Raw genomic sequence first — 27,643 nt, 5'->3', positions numbered from 1 at the left:
GACGCGCCATGACCGTAGCCACAAAATATCTTTCCCGCGGCGTATTTCATTCCGGAATTTCGTCCCTATTCACTTTCAAGCCAAATTCTTCCTATAATTCTATCTAAAAATAAACTTATTAGTTTATGAGCTCTCAATCCTCTATTCTTTCCAAACCATGATAATTCTTCAACCTTCTCTATTCCCAATCTTAAATCTCAAACCATTTTCTCTTTGTCCATGTCGGCAAACTAGTAGAAAACCAAATGTCTCATTCCACACAACAATTGCCGTCTACACCCAACAACAACAACAAAAACAAACAGTAATCACCCAACCAAAAAGAATCGAGTCCACGTCAGACGATGACATCACTCTTTTAAACGAACGTATCCGCCGCGATTTAAGTAAAAGAGAAGGTGCTTCTAGAAACAACAACAACAACACAATAAATTCAGAGGAAGCAGAGAAGTATATACAATTAGTTAAAGAGCAACAACAAAAGGGATTACAGAAATTAAAAGGAGATAGAACTGGTGGAAATAATAATAATAGTGAGGGTGGGGCGTTTAGTTATAAAGTGGACCCGTATACATTACATTCTGGTGATTATGTTGTGCATAAGAAGGTTGGTGTTGGGAGGTTTGTTGGGATTAAGTTTGATGTTTCCAAAGATGGGGTTAAACCTATTGAGTATGTTTTTATTGAGTATGCTGATGGTATGGCCAAATTACCTGTTAAACAAGCGGCCAAAATGCTTTACCGATACAATCTGTAAGCGTTTTATTTATTTATTATATGTACTAGTTCTATTATTCATGTAATATAGTTATTAAGTTTTATAATACATTCGTAGTTTGGGAATTTAAACTTTGATCACTTACAAATGAGGCTATGTTAGAATTAAGAAGATTGGTTATTGCTATATTCTGTTAACATTTTTATACACACGGGTTTTTATGGTTTTTGATGATGTTCTTGTTTCTATGTGTACTTTTTTAAGTGTTACAATCGATTTGTAGTTTGAGAATTTAAATTTTGATGTTTCACACACTTAAAAGTTAAAACTACTATATTGAGGCTAGTAGCAGAAATCGTTACAATTTTCTGCTCATGTACATTTTTTAAGAATCTTTTCTGTTTCCAAATGTCTAGGTTGAATGATGAATAAGTTTCTGATAGGGTGAATGAAAAACTGTTCTCTTGCTTTTCCAGTCCAAATGAATCAAAAAGGCCAAGGACACTGAGCAAATTAAGCGATACTAGTGTCTGGGAGAAGAGAAGAATAAAAGGAAAGATTGCCATTCAGAAGATGGTTGTTGATTTAATGGAGTTGTACTTACATAGGCTCAAACAGAAGAGACCCCCATACCCGAAAACAACTGCAATGGCTGAATTTGCTGCTGAATTTCCATATGAGCCAACTCCAGATCAAAAGCAGGTACGACTTATATTTCCAAGTATTTTCTGTTTGATGAATTATTATTACTTTAAGTGGTTAACATTTGCATTCAACTCTGGTTTTTTCTCGTCATCAGTCTGCAAATAGTCTTTTGATAAGTCTACTCATATTCTAGTTGTCCATGCATGCGTTGCACGTGTATATTTGAATAAAAATATAAATTACATATCCGTACAATTTATTGTAAGTGTTTTTCGATAAGTTTAAGCTTTTAAAAAGGGTAGAAACAAAAGGAAAAAGCACTGGCAAAAATAACAATACTCGATCTTTATAATAAAAAAAATAATAGGGTTATATAAACTTGGGCTTTATAGTAAGACATTCACTAAGGCTTAGTCCATTTAGGGAACTACTATCTTGGCTAGCAAGAAAGCCCTATTTATGAGCAACGGTTTTTACCTCATTGCATTTAACTTTTTTTTTTTGAGTTTCTCTTATTGAAAGTGACAATCATTGCCTCATTATGTTGAGTTATCAGTTAGGGCTCTAAATCGAAACCCAAACTTCTAGGAATGATCACTGATCAATCTTGTTCCACTTCCAAGCAAGATTTGCCGGCTTGCAGCACTCCTCATGGAGCCTGGAAATGAGTGACTGAAGCTTGGTTCATTTTCTCGCTGGTATTTCAAAACTGAGATGTGCATACAAATGCAGAAAATGGATCAATATAATTTACATCATTTGATATACATGTTACTGTAGTTGGTGACATAGTTTTGGCACTATTTAAGATATATTGATATTACTTTCGGTCTGAGATTGATGGAGCAATACCTTTCAAGTTCCATTTGGCTATATGCCTATTACAATTTACATATACACTGTTTCACTTATCATCTTCAGGCTTTCATTGATGTTGAGAAGGATCTGACTGAGAGAGAAACCCCAATGGACAGACTAATTTGTGGAGATGTTGGGTTTGGTAAAACTGAAGTTGCACTTCGTGCAATCTTTTCTGTTGTCTCAACAAGTAAACAAGCTATGGTTCTAGCACCAACTATTGTTCTAGCGAAGCAGCATTTTGATGTTGTCTCTGAGCGGTTTTCTCAGTATCCTCACATCAAGGTTGGACTTTTAAGCAGGTTTCAGGTGAGAATTTTTTTCTTGTTCAGAGTTTATGGTCAGGTTTAGATCCACCCTATTTGAAACAAGCTTCCTATGAAATCTTAGCATGATTTGATTTAATTCATTCGTAAGTGTAGTTCGGACCTCTGTTTTGAATAACGTGCTAATATTCTTTGTATTAAGTCTATAGCAAATGTGACTTCCATTTAAGGATCTCTACAATGAAAGCCTGCCCTAGGTTCACCTATTGTCATCTATCTCATCTAAACCCTGTGCTCACCCAAGCACCTACTCAACACCTGTGCCTTTTAGATAGTGAAGGATGCACGTTGGTGTGCGGTGTATATGTACTAGTCGTTTTGAAACCAAACACTGGTGAAGGATGTTCCTATCGTTACCATCCTTAGATGATCACTTGAATTTGTACTTTGATGTCTTTGCTTATTCTATGTGTTGGTACATTAAAAGTATGAGCTCATTTCTTGTCTCATTTCATTCATTAGTTACTAGTATTTGCCCGGCACTGATTGGCCCCGGCCTGTAGAGAACCAGGCCCATAAGCAAATTACCCAGCAGCTAATGTTGACTAACATGGGGGACAACACTGACCCACCATAGTAGGTATTTTTTTTGACTTATTGCCAAGTGTGATTGAGTGAATCACACGTAAAGAGACTAAACAACTCAAAAGTATTGAATCCATTGATATGGCCACGTCATAAGATGGGAGAAAGAGTGTGAGCCGTTAGATGGGGCCCTGCGAGTCCCACACCAATGTATTTTGTTAGATAGATTTTGTGCTGAATGAGCTACTTCTTAGTTGTATATCGTGCAATAAATAATAAACAAGAATACAAGAAAGGTACGATAATCAAATAGCACATGAACCATGACTGTGGGCTTCGTGTTACTTTGGTGGCACACACAAGTGCACAAAGAATGATCTTGGACTCGAATTCCTTGATCTATGCCGATTTTAGGGTTTGTCATCCGTGCCCTTTAACAAGAACACACACAAAAGGAAACTTTTTCCTTAAACAAAACCAAACATATCAATGAAATCAATTATAACTTTTCCAAAGGCCTACAACCTTAGATTTGAACAACTTGAAAATGAAGATTTAAACAAAAAGCAATTCAAAATCAAATCACAATTTCTCTTAAATGTAGAGAATGGTGGGGCAGGCCATCAATTTAGAAAAGAAGTTGGCGTGAGGTGGAAAGTAGTAGGACCGGCTGGATAAGGTAAAGGTCAACTGTTTGGAAAGATAAATTACTTGGCCAGCCTCACCATTCCCTACATTTATGTACATATGAGCAATCTTTTGCTTCTTTTAACCAGCCTAGTCCCATAAAACATTCTATTAGCCTACCAAAATTAGTACCGTACCAAATCAAGACTTTATCCTAGTTTAAGCTTGCCCTACCACTGCACTTTTATTTTCTGCTTACACACTTAATGTCCAACAAGCCAATCTTTTACAGTTTTGTTTTCTTTCCAATTAATTTTATTAAGTCAGCCCTACCACTATTATACTCTCTCGACTTTTGGTTTTGTTACACAACTACCTCAATTTTATTTCAATAAGCTGGTCATATGGGCCGGTCAAAAGCTTGTTTACTAAACTTTTTTACATATAGAGTTGGATTTATATTTGGTCCCATTATTTAACTTTTCATTACACCTTTTTAAACAAGGCTGGCCCTTACTCCTTAAAGTGGTAATTTTGTGTTGCACCACCCGGTCTTAAAACTTCTACCTTTGTTCATGACTACCCATCCTTTTTCTGCATACACTTCTTTGCCGCATGCAGGGGCGGATCTAAAGGTTGGCTGACCGGGGCTACCCCCAAACTTTCCCCACAAAAAAAAAATATTAGTATGAACACTAGCCCATAGGCCCACAAGTCGCAATCAATCCCAGTTTGTTCTCGTCTTGTTTGCTGTTCCTATTAGCGAAAAAAAAGGGAATCCTAGAGGTTTCATTTCTCACAAATCACAACTCACAACACAATCCCCCCGGCCCACAAGTCACTATCCCAGTTTCTCACAAGTGACAATCCCAGTTTCTCAAGTCACGTTCCTAGTCAAAAAGTAAAACCGAAAAAAAAAAATTGAAAGGTCAACAAAAAAACAAAATAGCCCTTTGTGTCGTACTGTTCGCAAAAGAAAATTTTGTTCTCTATTATTGTCTTCTTCCAGTCAGCAGTTCCAATTCCACACCTAATCTATTTATCATTTTATTTCATATTCGGCTATTCATTACCTAAGGGCTAAGGTAAATTGTTTTGCATTATGCCTATATTTTTTATTTCGTTTTTGTTTTTCAATTTTCAAATACTAATGTGTTCTCTACTTGACTTATTGTCTTGTTAACTTGTAGTTTATATTGGATTATTAGATTGTCATTTAATTTTTGGTCTTATTTAATTAGTTGAATATTATTGTAGTTATTATTGTGATATTTTTTTTTGTTTTTTAGTATAGAGCAAACTATTGATTACGAAATTATTATGATTTATCTTAGGTAAGAATGTCTGAACATCAAGCTCGTAAGAAAATGAAAACCATGTTTTCCTTCCTTAAACCCAAAGATGTCACTCCGGAAAATGATGTAACTTCTACATCATCTAGTCTTGATATTTCAAGACTTGATAGAGATGGCCAGCCTCCTTCACAAGTTCAAGTTGTTGAAATTAAGCAAGTTGAACCTTCTCCTCAGGCCCAAAAAGTTAGTGTTGAAGAAGTTGACTCCACATCATTATTTGAACGTGATCCGGGTAAACGTATTCCAATGTATAATTGCCCGGTTAATCAACAAGATGATGTTCGACGAGCTTTTTTTGGAAAGGGGCGTTGGTTACTTGAACTTCGGTGAGAAAAAGTATCCATCCACCATATTCGAAAGCAAACTTCGCCGGTTCAACTCCTCTTGGTTCACACTCTTTCCTTGGCTAGAGTACTCACTTCATCTGAGATAGAACTTATTGTTTTCCATGTTTTATATTTGAAACAAATCCGCCCGAAGCGTCCCCGCATTCACCGTTGAAGGTTTTAAATGTTGGAAGAAGATTAATAATGGAAAGAAGTCTTCCTTTTGCAACATGAAGGAGGTCCATGCTCACCCCATAGGAGTCGGCGATGATAGCTTGTGAAAATTTCATGAATCCTTCTCGACATATAGATAATGTGTTAAATACATTATCTATCTAAAGAAGAGGTTGTTAAGAACCGTTTGCTAGTCAAAGCTATTCTTCGTGTATTTAATTTTTTGACTACAAGGGGATTTCTTTTAGTGGCCATGACGAGTCCAAAAGTCAAAAAATGGTGGAAATTTCAAGGGGTGTTGTGATTTGCAGCGATGTTGAATGACAAGGTTGCAGAATTATTAAAAGATGTTCCGAGAAATGCCACATATACCTCACATTCAATTCAAAAGACACTTTTGTATATCTATGCTGATAAAGTGAGAGAGAGAATTCGTGAGGAAATTGGTGATGCAAAATTTTGTGTTCTTGTTGATGAAGCACAAGATAATTCAAACAAGGAGCAAATGACGATTGTCCTAAAGATTTGTTGATAGAGGTGGTTTTGTTATAGAGTATTTTCTTGGTATTGTTGGTGTTAAAAACACTTGCACTTTAACTTTGAAAGAAGCTATATGCAATATCCTTGCTCGCCATAATTTGCATATTATAAATATGAGAGGTCAAGGTTATGATGGTGCTAGCAATATGCGTGGTCAATGGAATGGATTACAGGCATTGTTTCTGAAAGAGTGTCCATATGCATATTATGTGCATTGCTTTGCACATCGTCTACAACTTGCTTTAGTTGCGGCTTCTAAAGATGTTTTTGATGTTTGGTTGTTTTTTTCCAAGTTGGCTTCTATTGTTAATCTTCATGTTACCAAGCCGTAAATGGGAGTTGGAAGATACTCGGAAAAATGAAATTGATATGCTGGTAGCTAGTGGTGAACTTGTTACTGGAAAAGGAGCTAATCAAGTTTCTACTTTGCAACGAGTAGGAGATACTAGATGGAGTTCTCATTTTGCTTCGGTTTATAGCCTGAAAGAGATGTTTGATTCAATTTGTATAGTTCGGTCAAGCAACTCTATGCGTGGGGAAGCTAAAGGTGCTATTCTTGCAATGAAAAGTTTTGAGTTTGTCTTTCTTTTTCATTTATTGCATAAGACTATGGGAATTACTAATGTTTTGTGTAAAGCCCTGTAAGAAAAGTCCCAAGACATTTTAAATGCTATCAGCTTAGTCTCCAGTACGAAAGCACTTCTTCAAGAATTAAGAGGATCTTCTTGGGACGCTTTCCTTAGTGATGTGATTTTGTTTTGCAAAAAACATGACATTTATATGCCGATATGGGTGCTTTCGACACATGGCGGTACAGTCGTTCTTGCCCGGTGAGAAAGATTACATTACAGTTGAGCATCACTACCGCGTCGAGTTATTTAATGCTGTAATAGATTTCCAGAAGAAACAATAGAGCTTCTTTATCTTAGTTCTGCTTTGGATCCGAAAGATGCTTTTAAGTCCTTCAACATTGATGACATTTGCAAACTCGCAGAAAAGTTTTATTGTGGAGACTTCACGAAACAAGAGATACATCATTTGAGAAGTCAATCAACAAACATTACAAACTTGATGTGCTCAAGCATCATCTTTTTCAGAAATTGTCTACCATCTCCGAATTATGTCAAAGACTAGTTGAAACAAGAAAGATCAAGATCTATTATTTGATTGATAGATTGATTCGTCTTGTCTTGACACTTCCCTTTTTCCGGCAACTCTGAGCGAGCATTCTCAGCTATGAAATTGCTCAAAACACGACATCGTAACAAGATGGGGGATGAATTTCTTGCATATTGCATGACTATTTACATTGAACGGGAATTTGCTAAAGAAGTTGATTTAGATGCAATAATAGATATATTTGATAAGAATCCACGCAGGTCAAAACTTCACTAGTGTGATGCTAATGTGTTATGTTATTTTTGCATATTTATTTGTTATATTTGTCTAGGTCTATAGTGAAAATACTATTTTGTCCATTTTGGGTAAGGTAATAAAAACGATAATTCTTTTGTTTATCAATGCTAGCTAATTATAAACTCAAATAGATATTTAGATAATTTTCCGTAGACATTGATTATTGGTTCCTAAAAAAATCTTTAAAGGTTAACTCCATGACAGCCCCCCTTATCTAAAATCCTAGATCCGCCCCTGGCCGCATGGGCTTTGCCCATCTGCCAAAGAGGGGGTGATGTATAGACCCCCACGTTGTGGCTCATAAAGCCAATAAATCCAGGCATCCAGCCTAATACTAGGCCAAGTTCAGCAGTTAAGCCCAGTGGCTTAGCCCTAGCCACATCCAATAATTAGTCTATTTTTGAATATGTGTAGGTTCATTATTATAAGAGATAATGATAGAAGTTCAAAGATCATGATTTTTGTGATTCAAGCAAACAGTCCTCTTAGGACTCAACCTCTCAATTCATATAAAAACTTTTTTCTCTCACAATATGAACTATGTTGAGACTTGATTCCTAGAAAAACAGATCTTGTGTAGGTAGACAACCATTTTCTTGGTTCAATCTCATCTCTCCCAAGTCCCAACCTTTAATTTTCCTCTGTTTCTTAGTGCTTTATTCATCATATTGCTCTCAATGTGTTGAAGCATATTGTTGTCGAAACAACTTGCTCACTCAGTTGAAAGGAGATAGCAGGCTTTCACAATTTCCACTGACTGAAAAAAGTGGTAATCTTTTTTTTCCCCTGAAAAAAGTATATCACAGTGCATGAGTTCCCTGAAAAAGGGCTATCCTAGTGCATGAGGCTCTCGTCAGTGTTTGGATCTGGGGAGGTTAAGATATACGGAGCCTTATGCTCGCATGCGGATAGGCTGTTTTAACGATTCAAACCCATGCCTCCTGGTCACAATGGCACACCTTACTGTTGCGCTAAGGCACACCTTCATGGTTTTCTAACTTTTGGTAAAGTTATAGCTACTATCATGCCACGTTCTTGCGATCAAAACTCATGCATTTACCAGTGTTCTCTGTGATTTGTCTGTGTGGTTTCTCTAGTTGAGGAACACTTTTTATGTCTTACTATTGGTCGACTGGTTGTGGCATGTTTTGGCCTCCTAGTACGTGATACTAGTGCCTCTTTTCTTGCATGAAGCAATCTTTGGTTAGGCAGACCTGGACCAGATTTTTATTAATAGAAACTAAATTCTTGAACAAGAAAGCATTTGACATCCTTACATACCCATTGAGTTTTGTCCTCATACTTAGGATTACAACAACATAGAATTTCCGCATTGTCAGTGCATAAGTTGGTCATTATAATTTACATCTGACAACTGGCTGGCTTCTACATGTATGCGTTACATTCAACTTGTTGATCATCCTTCTAAATTCTGCAACTAGACATTTCACCCTCCATTTAGGCCTAAGAATATCTGTTCTCATTTTGATTGCTTATCTTGAGTAAGACTGCATCCGTATCTTTCTTAAACCAGTTTTACCAACAAACTATAGTCCTTTGGCAACAGACATGAGTTAAAGATATAGCACAAACTTTTTTTCTTCATTGGCACTCTGTGTCTTATGCACTGCACCTTGGTCATCTCATATTACCTTGGCAATACTAGTGCCCGTGAGCCTGTCAATGTTTTGTTTGTGGATGCTGGTGATTCTGCAGTGCCAATTGTTTTTTGGTTGAAGTTTGTGGCGCCTGATTGAGGCTTGGGGGAGGTAGGTGATGTTGTGTTATTTAAAGAATGTGCTGCTACTTCTTTATTGTACAAATATGGAGTCTGTTATTTCAGCTTGAGGGGGACTGTGAGAAGGTATATAAATTAGGTATCTTAGGTTTTAGAGTATATAGGTTTAGTCTACAATTGGTCAAGTACGGTCGTGTCTTGTAGTCCCACTTTGTAACGGAGGCGAAGCTAACAAAAAGTTCACGTAGTAATAAGTTTTAAATATTAATTTTATTTGCTTCTAATTTCTTAAACAATGTTAAATGGACCATCCAAGACATTAACACACCATTTAAGGTATGTATTGAAGTATCAGAAAGAGATGTCACACACTCACACCTACTACATGAGGATCATGCAAATAAAGGCTTACAAGTTATTAACATTACAGGCTTATAAATCTTGATGCAATCAAAATCTAGGTTTTTTGTGCCGCTTTAATCAATTTCTTTTCTGAGGAACAGTGTATATACTGGCAACTCATTTCTCATTCTCCATTTCAGAGTGCTGTGATGATTCTGATTTATTGAGATGTATTCTGTTGCGATTTGCAGACCAGGTCTGAGAAAGAGGTGTATCTTTCAATGATTAAAAATGGGGATCTGGACATCATTGTTGGGACTCATGCACTTTTAGGGAGCCGTGTGGTGTATAACAATCTTGGTTTACTTGTGGTTGACGAGGAGCAGGTGTGCCCCTCTCATTTGTAATGTTTTCTTCTTTTTCAGCCCTGCCTGAAAAGGCCTACGTGGTGTATAATTACTTGCTTAGTTTCTTGGATAAACAAGAAGATTGTAATGATAAATTATGATTAAGTTAAGATTTGAAGGCTCAGAATGTCTTTTTTACACAACTTCACTCCAAATCCTAGTTGTAATTGGTTTGTAATTGAAAACCTACAAGAGATTATTATTTTTTTGAATAAGTTTTAGGGTAAGGCTGACCCTTACTTGTATTAGAATCTAAAATAAACTTTTCCGCGTTTGTCTTCCTCTACATATGATGAGAGTTCTAAACTCAAAGGAGGTACAAAATATAAACACCCATTACAAATTTCCAACCTATAATGACCCGCCTCATCCTACCACGTTGATACTGTCCCTACTTAGTCACTGCGGACCTCTGGCAGTGTGGGGTTTTCGGACTCTAGACAACAACTTCTATGATGAGAGTTCTAAACTCAAAGGAGGTACAAAATACAAACACCCATTACAAATTTCCAACCTGTAATGACCCGCGTCATCCTACTATGTCAATATTGTCCCTACTTAGTCACTGCGGACCTCCGGCAGTGTGGGGTTTTCAGACTCTGGACAACAACTTCCCAGGAGGTCACCCATCCTTGGATTACTTCCGCCCGAGCACACTTAACTGTGGAGTTCCTACGAAATCCATAGCCAAACATTCCGGAAAAGGCCTCGACGTTAGAATTTGGTAGATCAATTACTCATAGCTAGGATCTTTGGACAACTAACTAAGCGAGGTAGGATCACACTATGGCGCAACCGTCACCCAAACCCAGGCTAGGCGCCTTTCTATCATACCCCTCTTGCCCAGGGGTATCAGTATCACACAACCCTGTAAGGTGGTTTGCAGCCCTATTTGTTTCTCGAAATACATGACAAAATTCTACACTAGTAAAACTATTAACTAAAGCAAAAATAGCATTTACTACATTCTGGCGGTACCAAGGTGCTCTCTCTTTTAGTTGTAAAATCCTTATAGCATTTAGAGAATCCGAGTACAAGAGATTATGTTATCAATGTTTTTTGTTAAATTCTTTACAGAGGTTTGGTGTCAAACAAAAGGAGAAGATTGCTTCATTCAAGACTTCTGTCGATGTTCTCACCCTATCAGCAACACCTATACCAAGGACTTTGTACTTAGCTTTGACTGGGTTTCGTGACGCCAGGTAATAGTTTATTATGGGTACACTGAGTGTGATAGTGTGTAGATTTTCATGTCATTGTTACTTAGTTGCTTTGTATGTTTTAGATAAGTTTTTGTTTTTCTGGACTGTGAGATAAATGGAAATTACTGAAGAATATGTTCTAGTGGATAAGTAACGAATGTTTTAATGGCCAACCCCAGTGTCATTGTTTGTAATAACTACTCACTTAGGTTACTGGCAACTTCTAAACCCTTTCTTTTTTAGTTGTTCACGTTACTTTCCCTTGAAGGCTTGAAGTGGTGTTCATCAGTTTTATGGGCTCAAATTCTTGCTGTGGTGCATCTATGCCTTTGATGCTATTATCTTATTCTATCCTATGTTGAATAAAGTGTGGCACGGGTGTGAGTTTAATTAGGATTTAGGATCCATATAGGAGTTTCTGTTTGTGTATCTTACTAGCTAGTGCCCGTGCCTTCGGCACGGAATTGAAGGCATGGAATATCTTTAAAATTTCTTACGGTGCTGTCAAAAGTTAAAGAACAATTGAAGGAATAAACATTCCAATTCATTTGTTCTATATGATAAGAGCTATCGTATAATAACATGGGTAAAGTACTTCAATAACAAACTTCTACATTGATTTTTAAATAACTACAACATAAATGATTTTACAAAAATGTCGTATTGTCTTTCTCCGGTCATATTCAACGAAGTGTTTAACAAACCCTCCCAATTCGCAAATGACAATTCAATCTTGGAACCTCCTCTGTTCACATTCGTTCAGCTAATCCAATGCAATGCTAATCTTGAAACACAAAAGACATACTCAATTAGTACGGAAAAACAACATTCCATTGCAACGGTTGAGAAAATAAATATTACAACATAAAAGTAGCCCAAAGCATGTAATTGACTATGCACCTTAAACATTGGCCTTTACCCTAAAGATTGAAAGATTAAGCACAACATATTAGTTCAAAAACTAAGTCAAAACTTAGGAGTTTTGGGCATAATTGGAAATGTAAGGGTGATCATTTAATAATATTCAAACTCCAAACAATATCATAGGGACGATCAAACAAAATCTGAAATGTAGTAAATTAGGAAAATATTAGATATATAGTAAGTATTTTAGTCCGACCATCCAAAGCGAACAACAACAAAGAAAAAAAAAAGGTTTTAAGCAATTGTTCTTCATTGCTTGTAGTACATCAAGATATTTCAAACCATCCTTCTAGCAAAAGGCATCAGTCCTGCACTCATGCTATTTTAGCTATCAATTATGCAACTTTTAATTTCTTTCATTATTGCCAAAGCTTTGAACTCCCTTGATTAGTTCAATGCATATTTCACAGATCTGTCATACAAACTAACAACTCATATGTCATGACAGTTGGGGACACACCCATTTCCCCATTTCTTTTTAGAATCAATAACACCCTAGTTACCCACTAAACCATAGCAAAATAATAAAAAATAAGAAGTATCATATCAAGGAGAACTTATATAAACACCCTAGAGATGTAAGCAAGTACGGGTCAACTTTCAAGCGATGAACCACCTTTCCTCTCTAAGTACGTAATCTACCCATGGATTCAATTGTATAAAAGGTGTTCCTGTTCAGAAAGGAATAGGAAAAAAAGTATAAAATTATAATATATCAAAGCATGTATTTTTGTGTGATTCTTCTACAGGGACAATACAATTAAAAAAAAAATGGGCTTTATTGCTTTTTGAAAGAGAAATTAGTCGTACTTATTCCATGCAAATAATAATACATATGGAGAGAAAGTAAATATAAAACAATGAATAGCCCCTTCACCCAAGTGTCATGGAAACAGCCTTCAACTTCAGTTTTAAGTTCCTTGTGAGCAATGGACAACATCTGAAGAAGCAAAATGATTTTCTGCTCATGTCCTTGGGGGGTACAACGATGAATATAATAACAGAGTTTGTAATGGGAAAAGCTTGAACAGGTCTGATTATGAGAAGTTAGCATTCTCCAAAACTTGAACACGACATATGACCACAATAGGCATGAAACAAATCAACATCAATGTTTGCAAGAAATAAGCATAACTTGTACAAATTGTAAGAAATAAATCTTCGAGTAGCTTAATAGTTTACGGATTAATGAGGAGCTCTAATAAAATAGCAAGAAGAAGACTCGGAGCCACCCAAATTTTAATTCATCTTTCAAATGGTCTTTGTGCTATTCCTAGATAGAATGGAATAACGTTTCGGGCTACCCATATCCGAAATCAAAGGAAATTAGGCTATACTTATATGTGAACTTGAGTCCCAAACCAACTCAAACTATATACAGCATATCAATCGATTTAAAAGAATAATGTAGTCTAGCACCCATCACATGGAATCTAAGAAGGAATAGAAAAGAATTTGACATGCTTTAAAGAGGTTCTCACAATTTTAGCAACATGCATAATAATATTAATGTCAAACAACCTAACTCACCCAGAAAGAGGGTTCAATGATACGCATCAATATAAACACTTTAGAAGTATTCTACCCCCTAACTTGAATAAAAAGTATCGAGGGGATGTGTGAATGTATCAAGAGTATAATTATCTTAAGCATTATAACTTGAATAAAAGAAATAGTGACAAAGACTATAAACACTATAGAAGTATTCTACTCCCTAACTTGTCCTTATGCTCTCTCGCGTATATTTGTCCTTATTCATTTTTTCTCCCCATTATTATTGATGAGCAAGGACTCCCGGAGTCCCAGGGCATAGAGGATCAATAGGTTAAAATATATCACTGACAAACATTATTTTTTGTACACTCTTCTTTTTGCGATAATTAGAGAAGAAAGTAGGTATTGGTAAGTAGATAAGTTACGGACCTTCTTCTCCTTCTGAATCTCTGATATAACTCCAGTGATTCCGACCAATGATTAAGAACTTGCCAAGTGAACAATGATAAAATCGTGTGTGGGTATAATTGTAGAACCATTTTGTTAAATCCTTTTTTGGCGCCATTTAAACAACCACACTTAAGTCGAAGTCTCACGCCACTTAAAAGAACAGTTATACGTGAAGCTCAAAAAAGGAAACAATTAAGAAGAAACAATTTCTTTGTTACCCATTTCTTAATTCAATCCATACTATGCTTTGGAATTTTTAACCCTCGTAGCTCAATGTCATATAAACAGATTGTTTACATGGTACCTATGCTAGATAATAAACTTGTATATGTACCATTTGCATATCAAAATAACAAAATTGTACACAAACTGACATACTATTTACAACTTCATTATCCTCCCCAAGCATCACATGCCCACTACTCATAATCTCGCCTTCCTGGAATCAAATTTCACAATAAACAACACTCTGTAAACATACGACAACGACATATACAGATAAATTATTAAGTTATGAGTACACCAAGCAGGAGAGTGTACCAATTGTCCCTTTCCAATCAGGTGTGAACAACGCCAAAAAGAGCTATCCAGAGTAGCTTTAGTAATGATACTCGAAGTCCCCTTCTTGAAATTGAAGAATTGCGAAAAGGGGAAATAGTCATTAGAATTAAAAAGAGAAATTCGAAAGCATTACAACCTATTTTCATAATTGTTTTTGTGAAATATTAGCAAGTTATGTGTGGGTATAACCATAGGATCATCTTTTGACTCCCCTTAAACAATACTTAAACAACCATTATAAAAGTTGAAGTCTAACCAACGCCAAAAGAATATTTGATGTCCATTTCTTAAACAACCACCAAAAGAACAGCTTTTATGAAGCTCAAAACAACCCCAAAGCAACACCATTAAACGTTCCAGCGACGACGCCAGCACGAAGCTAAAAAAATGGTACACATTTATTTGATACCCATTTCTTAATTCAAAAAGAAAAAACAAATAAGAGGATTCAATAAAATTCACCTCAAACGGCTTTAGATCTCTCGGAAGCTGTTCTTTCCCTCGCAAACTAACAACGCAAAATCATCAAACCAAGCAATAGCAAAAGATTAGAAGAAGTTGTGGAAGTGGAGCAAGACCTGTAAAGGTGGGAAGGAGAAGCTTTTAAGAACCAAGTTTGGAGAGACGAAAGGTTTTTTAACAATTAAGAATCTAATTAATTTGTAATCCAACTCACGGCTGTCATCGTGGCACTCATCACGATCCTCTTAAGATAAATATATTTTTTCAGGAAAAAAGAGGCGAGAACACAAATTTTAGTGAGGCCTTTGACAGACCTGGAATTTTTTTTCTTTCTTCAAGAATTCTTTCAACAAAACATTTATCACATTCGATTAGATGAAGAATATCTCAATCAATTTAGACTATTGGTATTAAAATATATGACAGAATAGACTTTCAGGTGAAAAATGATCAAAACACATTTAAGGAGATTATTAACTTATGTATAACACACACCTTGAAGAGGTAAATGTCAGCCAAAACCCTTCCTGCGACTAATTGAGGCAGCGTGCGTCTGGACAGCAAGGAAAAGCCAAAGGAACTGAAAAAACAGAAAAATGAATGAAGAAGAACTGAAAAAACAGAAAAATGCATTAATATCCCATTTAATTTCTAATCCAACTCACACGCTTTGGTGGCACAGACATCTTGTGTGAGTAAATATATGCAAAAAAGAAAGGAACGACATTCACTCCACTCTTCATTCAATTCAAAATTGCTTGTCATTTTACATGAATATAAATTTTTATACATTATACTATTACCAAGTCTTTGGTGTCCCTATCCTATTCCTTTGCTTGTGGTGTTTGAGAACTCGGGCAATGTGTGATCAAGAACTCTAAAGTATTAGTTGGGGAAGCTCACAACCTTAACTGCTCCATTCAACATCTCTAAATCAATTTTCTTTGTGTTTGTGTTTGCTCGAGCTATCAATTAGTCCACAACTTTTCTCACCGGCTCACATTTGCTTTAATGTCGGAAATTCCGTTAAGTCCTAAAAACTGAGTGTGTCTCACTACATATCAAGTAAGTGTATTGACCATGTTATCAATACTTATACTACAGTTGGTTCGTCCTCTCTTACTGCCTATCCATGAGAATAAAATAGAGGACAATGAAAATTTTGCAATAATAAAATTCAAGTTTTAGGAATGGAACTGGAGTTTGAAAACAATGAAAACAATTCGGTTCTTAAGAATAAAATTCGGTTCTTAAAAAATAGACAGCTATTTCCCAGATTAACAAACTTAACAAAAGTACAGTGATAAAAACAGATACTATGGATACAAAATCCAAAACAAATATAGCTTCAGTGGTTGAAAAGCTTTGAGATTTGCAATTTTCCAAAAAAGATTAAGATTCGAAACGATGATTAATTCAAGCTTCAAGCTAAAGGTAAAACTAAGCTCATTAACGACAATGAATTGAATCACTGATTCTGAATCTTCAACACAGCCCAATCTAGTTTTCATACAATCCTAAGTTCTAAATAAGTTGCAATTTTAAATTTAATATAATACAAAACCTTTTGTAAAAGCCTAGGAAAGGAATCTATAGTTCAAAATGACTATTCCATAATTCAACTATGTGTACACTGGACCTAGTTAGTCCCAGTCCGTTTAAGACACCAATAATGCATGCATTCGTCTCAACTCTACGCAACTAAGTCCTATAAGGTTCAGTTCATTGCCAGGAGGTCCTCGTGTGTCATCCAAATTATGTTAAGGAAAAAGGTGACTGAATAATATATGACCCAACCAAATCACAGACTCAACATCAAACAAATTAAATAAAAACAATGCATTTTTTTTAAGTGGCATTTGTCTGTAATAGGTATGTCCCTTGAAGAAAAATGGGAGCCCAATCACTAAATTGAAAAGCTATATGGTCTAGGACATTACAGGCTTTAAAGGACCTGAAAGAACAGACCCTTTTGAATTGAATAAATATCGAGAACCATTCTCTCCTTCCGAACAACTATTAAAGAATTTAACAATTGAAAAATGGAATCAACAAAGAAATTAGACCAAAGTTCAGACGATAGTCATATTTAAACCACACGTTGCCCCCTCCCAAATAAAACTTTGCGAAATCATCTAATTCAAAGCATCCTAGGACTAATAAGGTTCCTAAGAAAAAGCAATCATAAATTAAAGTTTAAGCTGTTGAGGCTTACCAATTTTGACGTAAAACGTACGCTTTCCAGTGCAATTTTTTATGTGTAGACTTGCTATTGAAATTTGTCTCGCTTCCCTTCACCATTCATGGTGTTGTGGCTTTGGTACTCACCGTTTTGTTCATTGCAAATTTAGCACACATTAGTTATGTCCATGCCAATTGATTAAGCGCACAAATCTTCATGAAAAATGCTCAAGCCTGCACCAATTCCCAACAATTTGAAATACTTGAGTTCTCAAAAGTTCTACAAATTATATTTAATGTAGATACACCGTGGATTTTTCTATTCTCACAATATAATGGAACAACAAAAATAAGAAAAGCCGGATGTGTGAAAGAGGAAAACCAACATATTGATACAGATTAACACCCAGTGATGCAATCAGGCCTAAATCAAGCAGTGAGAGCGTTTTATATAACAATATGCAAGAAAGGAAATTAAAAGGTATAAATAATCGCAGAATTGAACATGAGTATGTTAAATATCACAATTGAAGGAGAATTTCGTGGGAAAACTTTCGCATGCGTAACAGGAATTTAGAATAATTTGATTGATAGTTACGATTTCAAGAGCATTGCACATCTTACTGGATACTAACATCTTAAAATGAAAAGTAAAGTGTCATAAAGAAATATGCATGTCATGAAATTGCTCACCTAGACATGTAGACATGAATGGAAAAACCACTATGAGCTAAATATCATTGTAATAAGCAATCGGTTACCTATGTGGAATCAGCTAAAAAAGCACCATTAAAATTTGCATTAAATTCAAATTGGTCCCTTACGTGATATGAAATACCCATAAAGAATGCCCCATCATGCAATTTCTTCTCCACTCCTTTGTCGGTGAAGAACACCCCAATTATGTGTTGCAAAGGTGGAGTTTTTTGTGAACCAAGTAATTCAATGTGAAAAACCACAGTTCGTCAATAAATTAAACCTAAACAAATTCAAGCTCTACAAAATCAATCCTAATATTGCCCATTCTTAAAGGGAAATATCCAAATTTTAAAAAGACCAACCATACCTGAATTATAAGCAAATAGAAAATTTGAGAGCTGGCCACAAAGAGATTGGTAGAGAGACCATAAATTAAAGGTTCTGGAAGTGCAACAGGTTAGAAGAGTTTCGGTTTCCAGGAAAAGAAACGAAAAAATCAATTAGTGTTCCTCATATTTGGTAACAATATGGAGAAAAAAACAAACAATTACAATTGATCGAAAATAAGCAGTTTATACAAAATAAATGTTAAATTGCAGTCCTTTGTATGTTCATAACTGCTCAAATAAGTTATCTTATGGGGAAAAAAACAAACAATTACAATTGATCGAAAATAAGCAATTTATACAAAATCAATGTTAAATTTCAGTCCTTTATATGTTCATAACTACTCAAATAAGTTATCTTATGTCGTGTGTCAATGCACTACTACGCAAATATCTTTAAAAAGACACATCAAACGCCAAACCTTTCTAAACTCAGATAATAGTGAAAATCGATACAATGCGAATTACAGGAAAATTTGGAACAACAAAAAAAACATGAAACTGAAGTGACAGGTCGAAGAAAGGGGAGAAAATAATACCAATTGTAAATAAAGAACCTTGCTTGTACACATTCTGTATAATCAAAGATCAGCAGAAATCCATCAATTATTAACTCTTCAATCAAGAGGAATGAAACCAAAATAACAGATAAGTGGCTATGGAGAAGGCTACCTTGATTAAAAAATACTTGCTCTGTCACCTGCTTCAAAGTAAACACACAACTTGACATACTCATATGAGGCATTGGAAGAAGTAACATTGCTGAAAAAATATATATATATTTGCAAATTAAATAATATATTGCAATGCAAAGCACCTGCCTACCCAATTCAATTTCCGCTCAAACAACCTGCATTCATTTTCCCAATCTTTTTCCACGCTAGCTTCAGCTCTTGCAAAGCTTTAAAGAATAGATCGCAACTGTTACTGCATATGAAGTGTGAGCAATGAAGTTCAAGTAGAAGGAACGCCTCCAATCCACGTCTGCATAAGAACCCCTAACAACGTTTTCCAACTGATTGACATAAACATACTAAGTTATTATTATTAACCTATAAATCATGTTTCAGTATATGATGAACACCATTCATTTCAATGCAATGAATATTGTACAGAGACAAAATATTTGATGCCCTCATTAAAACGAAGAGCAGCATGAGATTTCCCAGCTTTGTAGTCTCATTCATTACTATACATAAATGACCAAAGAATGAAATTTACATCTCCTTTTTTCCAATACCTGAACTACTTTGAAAACTTTAACAACAATTGAGCGCAAGAGAGAGATATACCTCAGCAGCAAGGTATTTGAAAGAACCCCAGCCCCACTACCAACACGTTCAGTTTATTTGTCAGATTTCGAAAACCGAGCAGCAGCGCCAACACCTTTGCTTGTCGTCAATGTTGCCCTGGTTTCACCAGACGAAACAATTTTCCTTAATCAGATAAAGAAGAGTTGGGAGAAGAATAAAGGGTAAGAAGTTCAATACCATCAGTACCTTTTGTTCATGTGCAGAAAAGAAACCGCTCCCTGAATCAATGAATGCAATGGACACAAAAGCAATGAAATTCTTAAAAAGATTAACCATACCTGAATAATATGTTGATAGAGTGATTAGGAGATGGCTGATTTGTTTTTGACTGTTTGCAAAAGGTGGGGGGGAGAGACATAAAGTGGAGAATTGAGCGAGAGGGAAACGAAAGTTTGGAGAAAGTAGAAACGAAGGGGTTTTTTTTTTTTTTTAATGTCACAATTAATAATCTAATTAATTTCTAATCTAACTCACGCTGTCATCGTGGCACTCGTCCCGACCCTCAATTTATACTCCCTGAAATCGAATCTCAGCCGTGAGTCAGAAAACAGCCCTGTTTTGTTAAGTTGATTGAATAGGAAGACAACTAATTCTATAGAAAGAGAAATTAGTTTTTTGTACGTTACTTGATATCCAGTTAATAAAAGAGAGACTTTAGTGTTTTCTTTGAAAACCTAGGGTTGTTATTACTTTATAAGAACACAAAAGGAAAGCCATCTGGACCTGGAGCCTTGTCACCACCAAGGCTATAATAACATCTTTGACTTTTTCAACATTAATTGTTGTGTCCAACATCTCCTTCTCTTACATTGAGACTCTGGAAGATTAAAGAATTAGTGGATCATATGGAGAAGAGGAGGACAAAGGGGTAGCAAGGACTTTGAAGACGGAGGCGGAAAAGATAATGAGGAGCAGCTGACCCGGAATATTCCGATGAAGGCTGGGATGATGAGGTTAATAATAGATTCAAATTTGTAAGGCTAGTTGCTGGTGGTGGTGGTTTTTTCGTGTGGTGTTCGTCCTTCATGGATGTTATTGTATTTTGGTTCTTGAATTTGTGTTTTTATTTTCCTGTAATTTAGGCCCGGTGTCTTTGATTGTTTTGTTTTTTGCGTTGATTAGGTTTTGGTCTGATTTAATTAGCTTCTTGCTAAATGCCTAAGTTACATTGACACGGACACGGGTACCCGTGTCCGTATCCGACACGGATACGAAGTGTCTGACAGGACGAAATATAAAAACTGAGGTATATCACATACAATGTGTCCGTGTCGGACACATATTATTTTTGAGATATGGCGTGTCCATGTAACATAGCTAAATGCATTAGTGTTGATGTAACGGATCTTTTTGTTATGTTTAGCGGAAGTTATCTTTTATTTTTGTAAAAGAAAAGATGAGAAGAATGTAGATTTTGAGAGTTTAAAACGTCACAAAACAATATAAAGATCCTGAGGCCGCTCCACTATTGCCAGTTGGTTTTTAATATGGTATCAATGTGGGCTATTTTTATGGCCCAAAGAGCCGATACTCCACATTACCCATTAAAAAAAGTGTCCACATGTACACCACACGTGAGGGTGTGTGTTGAGAATTTGTATTCTCACATCGGGAGTCTCAACCCACTTCACTCATTACCAATTGGTTTTGAGTTGGATGACCAAATATAAATAGTAGTTATTGGATGCAACTATACATATTTGTCCAGAGGTCTGATTGGAAATGTAATTGCTAGTTGTTGGAGTAATAGTTAAATATTGGATTTCCTGAAAATGCCTGATTGAAGTGACATAAGATTGAAGTGACAGAACAGGACAAACTTGGAAAACAAGGTTCTATATATTATTTTGGTGAAAGAATGTAAGATTTGGGAAGTTAATATTTTTTTTCTGGAAATGATTCTCTTACTAAATTTAACAGATATTCAAATTCAGTGTGCTAAAACATCCATGTTGCCCTAATATTTGTTAAATGTTTATCGAAATGTGAAAGTCTCCTCTTGAATATGTTCCTTTTCATTTTCAGTTTAATTTCAACCCCACCGCCTGAAAGGGTTCCTATAAAAACTCATCTATCAGCTTATAATGAAGAGAAGGTCTTATTAGCAATTAAGTTTGAGTTGGATCGTGGTGGAAAAGTTTTCTATGTTTTGCCTCGTATCAAAGGTAATTATATTACAAAATGTTCAATGAGCAATTTATTTTATAATTCTAGGGTTATTTACCCCCACACTCTAGTTTTCTTTAGACATGCCCCCCACTTTGATGCTTGATGTCGGTCAATTAGGTTTGACTCTCATTAACCATTAGTCCAGGTTTCTATTTTCTTCCAATAAAATAATAATAATAATAATAATCTAAAACTCCTGTGATAAAATGCCGAATATGCCCTCAATGACCATCAAATATATGAATTAAAACTTTAAACACCCGTTGAGTGCGTTCATCGGTTCATGCTTGTTAAATAGTAGAATAGAAAGACTTGATTTTAAATAGCAAATTGCATACGAAATAGAAATTATTGAGGGCATATTCGGCATTTCATCATGGGAGTTTTAGATTATTATTTATTTTTTTATTGGAAGAAAATAGAAAACCCGTACTAACGGTCAATGAGAGTCATCTAAAGAAAATTAGAGTGGGGGTTTATGTCTAATTCCCAATTATATATGGGGTGGAGTAGGTCTAAAAACCCATAATTCTATGTTAGTCATATCTACATTTCGTCTCATCAAGTTGTATTCGTAGACGTTAGTTGAATTTTGCCATTTTCTGGAGGGTTGGAAAACACTTAAACACTAAGGGTGTCTGATTGCACATGGGAATTCTTCCCAAGGGAAGTTACTTTTTAGTAGAAAATTTTATGAGAAATACATGGGCACTTTCCCTCAGCTTCAAGAATTTTTACTAAGAATTCTTCCGTAGAATTTTCAGCATACCCTTCCTAATGTAATCTTTTCCCACGAGATTGCTCTTGATGGTAGCTATGTTTGCATTTACGCATAAAATTTTGACTACAAAGTGGGTTTCCCATGGGAAATATTCCCATGTGCGATTAAAAGCCTCGTAAGGTGGAGTTGATTGGCATTTTGGTGTTTGGTCAGTTCATACTTCACAATTTTTAATCCAGGACTTGAAGAAGTGAAAGAGTTTCTTGAGAAGTCATTTCCAGATGTTGATATTGCCCTTGCACATGGAAAGGTACAGTTTTCTTTTATTTAACAAATTAGAGGTACTTCTTTTCTGTATTTGCAATAGAGGTTAATTAATGCAAGCAAGTATTCAACACTTACAAGAGGAAATGCATAGTTACTATTCTTTAAATCGATAAAATACATTTCTATTACAAACAAAAAAGTGTTACAAGTACACAAAGATGGACTGTCCATGGCAAAGCTAGTCACCTTTATGGCCCAAGTTGCTACAAAAATACACCTGTTGTCATATAAATACGCATTTGCTACAAGCACATGGCAACTGGTGTTGCACCGCTATGCTCATGGGGGAGATTGGCTGGTCCACATTACAACTTACTCTTTCTCTATTAGTTAACTTTACATGTTTTACGATTCTGTTTACTCTTATCGTGTGGACAAAACAACGTCATCTAGGCAATATAAAACAAACTATTTTTTGTTCGAAAAGTAATGTTGAGCGAATAGTCCTAATAATAGCCATAATTAGACTTGTTAGAGTGCTTCTTTTGAATTAAACTTCCATTGACCTGTTTATAGATCACCTCGATATTTTTACAAGTGAACTCTAGCAGTTGGACTTATACATCTCAAAAATTTCATGTATTGATACTTTGTTCTACAATTTGTTAGCACAATTGTTAACAAATGACAACTAATGCAAATAATGTAATCTGGTTCCATATCTGTTACTTGCAGCAATATTCTAAGCAGCTTGAGAAGACGATGGAAAACTTTGCGCAAGGAGAAACTAAGATCCTTATATGCACAAACATAGTTGAGAGCGGGCTTGACATTCAAGATGCTAACACAATAATAATCCAAGATGTTCACCAATTTGGCTTGGCTCAGTTATATCAGGTCTTGGCACCTTCTATACTTAATATAAAATAAGAAATTGTCTACTCTGGATTGCGCTTGTGTAATACCCTTTTTGCATGTTTTATATAATAAAGATAGTCGCATAAATCAGTCAATTGCATGCACTAAAGTTTGCTTCATCTATTTTCACCCTTTTTTATTGGTAATTTGGTCTTTGTTTTTGAGCTTTTATTATTATAACAGCTACGTGGAAGAGTGGGACGAGCGGATAAAGAAGCCCATGCGCACTTATATTACCCTGATAAATCACTGCTGTCTGATCAAGCTCTGGTATTTTCTCCATATCATCTCCACTTAGTTATTTAAGATTACCCGAGGGAGCCTCTTCCGCCACCAGCACCACTGATATATTATTTAATGACCAGTGTAGTGTTCATTTATCTTCTCGTTATGTAATCCGCTTCTATTGAGGCTTCTATTTAATTTGATGAAAATTTAAGTAATTGACAGTTATTTAATTTTAGGAGAGACTAACAGCTCTTGAAGAGTGTCGTGATCTTGGCCAAGGATTTCAACTTGCAGAGAGAGATATGGGTATAAGAGGATTTGGTAATATCTTTGGTGAACAACAGACTGGGGATGTTGGAAATGTAGGCATCGATCTGTTCTTCGAAATGCTCTTTGAGAGCTTGTCCAAAGTATGTTCAGAACTATCTTAAAGTATTGAGAATTTCCTGATTGATGTAGTGCAACATTTCCTCCAAAGTATGTTCAGAACTATCTTAAAGTATTTAGAATTTCCTGATTGATGTATTGCAACATTTCCCCTAATTTTAAGATTTTGTACTTGAATAAGAGAGACTTGCATCAATGAAAATAACTGGAGCTATAGTTTTTTTTATTTAGATGCTCTAACTTCTATCTGCTTGATTCCCAGGTTGAAGATCATAGGCTAATCTCAATTCCGTACCAGACTGTACAGGTTTTTGCCTACATCATAATAAGCATTTTCCAATATATTCATGCTCAAGTTTTTTTTTTCATTTCTATAATAGAAAAGAATTATATACACAACACAGGGTGCTTGGCACATAAACAAGCTTCATCCATGATGGGTGTCACACTGCTGCCTAGCAGGTTTCTTTGTGATAGTATAAACTCAATCCGATGCACTTAAGCATCTGATGGATTAGATCATTCGGAATTGTTAAATATAAGAAGCAAATCAAATCTAGCTTTCTGACCATGAACGAAATCCACGTGCTTCCTTTCTGGTTAGTCGTTCGGCAATCACCTGTGTTTTTGGACCTTATGAGCATACCAAATACATTCATTAATATCCAGGTTATGAAGTTATAAACTTTCACTTCTTCATTTGTAAGTATATCCTAGGATCAAGTCTCTATGTACATTCACCAAAAAAATAAAATGCAAATAAAAGTAGTTCTTATTTCTTCATAAGAATCGGCACACGAATGAATAGTAGTTTCTTGCTATGTTTGTTCCCCTAATATCAACATTCAACAGTTGGATGGCTTATGCAGCTGTCTTACAACATGTTTTCTGACAAACATGTCAGTTACTTTACCTCAGTTTGATTTATTGCTTACACATTTTACTGCTACGTCTGCATACCACGGGTTATGAGGCACCACAAAAACCTCTTACTGGAGAATAAGTTTCTAAAAGTTATAAAATTAATTTTGCTTCGAAGAATGATAAGCTGCAACCTTAGTCTTACAAAAATGTTAAGGTTGAAACTTAGTTGCACAATGCCACATGGTATTTAGTTTTACAATCAGAACCATCTTTGGTATTTCACACCCTCAGGGCAGGGTGCAAGGAGTGTGCTAGTAAATAAATAATTAAAAGAGTAAACGAACTATGCATAATGATTGCCGCCAGTAAGCAGGGATTTCACTAATGTTTTGTGCCTTTATGGATTGGCAGCTTGATATAAACATTACTTCACATCTCCCTTCTGAGTACATAAATTATCTGGAGAATCCCATGGAAATTATTAACGAGGCTGAGAAAGCTGCTGAAAAGGACATATGGAGTTTAATGCAATTCACAGAGAATTTGCGTCGGCAGTATGGGAAAGAGCCACGATCGATGGAAATATTATTGAAAAAGCTTTATGTGAAGAGGATGGCAGCAGATCTTGGGATCATCCGAATATATACTTCAGGCAAGATGGTGGGTATGACAACAAACATGAGTAGGAAAGTGTTCCAGCTGATTACAGAATCAATGATTTCAGATATACATCGCAACTCTCTGGTTTTTGAGAAGAACCAAATAAAGGTATCTAATTATTAGTTCTCTCCTCTCACCGTTTACTAATTACTAGAATATGATCTTATAGAATATGCGTGTTAGATTTCTATTCACAACTGGGTTCTCTGTTTTTCAAACCAATTACTCATGTAAGATAGTGTCCGAAAATCAAAAGCATGTGAGCATGCTCTACCATACTAGTCTTATTCACATTCTTTATCTTGGATTACTTATAGACTGCATATCTGAATGAATGTTTAGTTAGTTGTATTGATTCTTCTGCTTTATATATTTAGAATGAGTCAAGAATTTATCTTAATTGAGATTCTAAACATTTATAATCTGTCGACGTGTGATGCCTTTTTTTCCCTCTCTTTCCGTTTAAGTTACATGATTAGTGCCAACTCAGTTCCTCCTCCCACTCTGCCATAAAAGAAATTTTTTATTTTCTAAATTTTATTTCGCTGAATAGAGCTTTAGGTTAGGCAGACACCTTCGGCCCTTCCAGTAAATTAAAAGATGCAATTGCATCACTCCCAAATAGATTTCATGATATTGTGGGGAGGGGGCGAGGGGATAATAATACATGAGTGCAAACCACATAGTCTCAAGGCTTCACATTCCTACAAGCTAGTCGCATCCTATTACCTTTTAAGTAACGACATTATGAGGAACTACAACTCTAACATCAGACATTAGAAAGTCCCAACAAGAGAAGAATACCCAAGGCAAGGATATCCTTTTAGCCCCTTACTATTGCAGTATTGCTAGCACAATGGAGCTTCCATTGTCACCCTTGACTTCTGACCTCATGTGTTGATGGGTTGCCTCCAATGTTGTCGAAGTGTCTCCAGCAATCTAATCAAGAACTAGCACCAGGCCATCAAGAAACCTCAAGGACACAATGACACATATACATGCACTCCTCCAATCAAAACCACAAACACAAATGCGTCAAGGAACTGGTCTAATATCATGAAACTGGTGTAAATTCATTCAAGCCCATTGTCCTTTCCATTCACTTTCATGAATGATAGTTACCTAACATTCCAATTATTTAGTTCCTACATGTCTGACTGACTGACTCTGATAGTCCTAGAATTTAATATTAGACAGGGTTACCGATCCACTTAACTTGACAATACTTACTCCAGAAAGAAAGAGGAGAGGAATCTAACATGATTTCTTTGGTCTGGTTTTTGTTTTTACTATTTTGTCTCACAGGCGGAACTTCTTCTGGAGCTACCAAGAGAACAACTCCTTAATTGGATCTTTCAATGCTTGGCTGAACTTCATGCTTCTCTACCAGCGCTAGTGAAATACTGAATCTCTTGACAAAGAGATCCTATGTGCAATTGCAGATTCAGATAGTGTCTTTTGCAATGCGTGGTATTGTGAAAAGATAATACAGGACGGGATGCCAGTTCTCTGAAAGAGAGCTTTGAGATGCCACTCGCTTGATGCTGGGGCTGGTGGTCTTTTATAGATCCCAAGCGCATTGGCAGTTGCCAGGAAAGGACGCCCTAAGATGATCGGGACAGAGTCGTTAGCGACATCTCAGACGAGGATGACAAAATCAGTTCTGGATAGTAGAAATCCCCGAATTTTTACCAAAGATATTTTCAACCACACCCTTAGATACTTAATAGACCGATCGACTAATTTGCAACGCCATTTTA

General features: G+C 35.8%; 1 protein-coding gene and 1 long non-coding RNA gene across 4 annotated transcripts; one reads left to right on the top strand and one right to left on the bottom strand.

Annotated features, from left to right (window-relative positions):
• On the top strand, window positions 1-27,457 carry LOC147515687 (DEAD/DEAH box helicase). 3 transcript variants are annotated; one of them, XM_086588537.1, is made up of 13 exons: window positions 1-753; window positions 1,195-1,420; window positions 2,285-2,530; window positions 9,842-9,976; window positions 11,075-11,199; window positions 21,695-21,834; window positions 22,799-22,869; window positions 23,562-23,723; window positions 23,928-24,014; window positions 24,209-24,382; window positions 24,622-24,666; window positions 25,635-25,991; window positions 27,189-27,457. In XM_086588537.1, the coding sequence occupies exons 1-13, from the start codon at window positions 158-160 to the stop codon at window positions 27,288-27,290; spliced, it is 2,466 nt and encodes an 821-aa protein (XP_086444663.1). In that variant the 5' UTR covers window positions 1-157; the 3' UTR covers window positions 27,291-27,457. The 3 variants fall into 3 exon arrangements, 2 of the variants coding, with proteins under 2 accessions (XP_086444663.1, XP_086444664.1); XM_086588538.1 differs by having other exon boundaries at window positions 99-753; window positions 1,135-1,420; XR_015210779.1 differs by lacking the exon at window positions 27,189-27,457 and having other exon boundaries at window positions 24,209-24,449; window positions 25,635-25,727.
• LOC147515688 (uncharacterized) lies at window positions 14,988-15,672 on the bottom strand. The gene is made up of 2 exons (XR_015210781.1): window positions 15,586-15,672; window positions 14,988-15,136 (listed from the first exon to the last, which is right to left on the bottom strand). It is a non-coding gene; the product is annotated as an uncharacterized LOC147515688 (long non-coding RNA).
• Window positions 27,458-27,643: the final 186 nt, after the last annotated feature.

This window comes from Coptis chinensis, chromosome 2 (assembly GCF_015680905.1).
Source record: "Coptis chinensis isolate HL-2020 chromosome 2, ASM1568090v1, whole genome shotgun sequence".
Lineage (NCBI taxonomy): Eukaryota > Viridiplantae > Streptophyta > Magnoliopsida > Ranunculales > Ranunculaceae > Coptis > Coptis chinensis.
This window is presented reverse-complemented; position numbering and strand designations above follow the sequence as displayed.

Excerpts from the sequence above, each read along its gene's own strand:
- LOC147515687 (XM_086588537.1), top strand. The coding sequence starts at position 158 with ATGATAATTCTTCAACCTTCTCTATTCCCAATCTTAAATCTCAAACCA. Across the intron at positions 754-1,194 it reads ATGCTTTACCGATACAATCT|TCCAAATGAATCAAAAAGGC; the intron begins GTAAGCGTTTTA and ends TTGCTTTTCCAG. Across the intron at positions 9,977-11,074 it reads TTGTGGTTGACGAGGAGCAG|AGGTTTGGTGTCAAACAAAA; the intron begins GTGTGCCCCTCT and ends AATTCTTTACAG.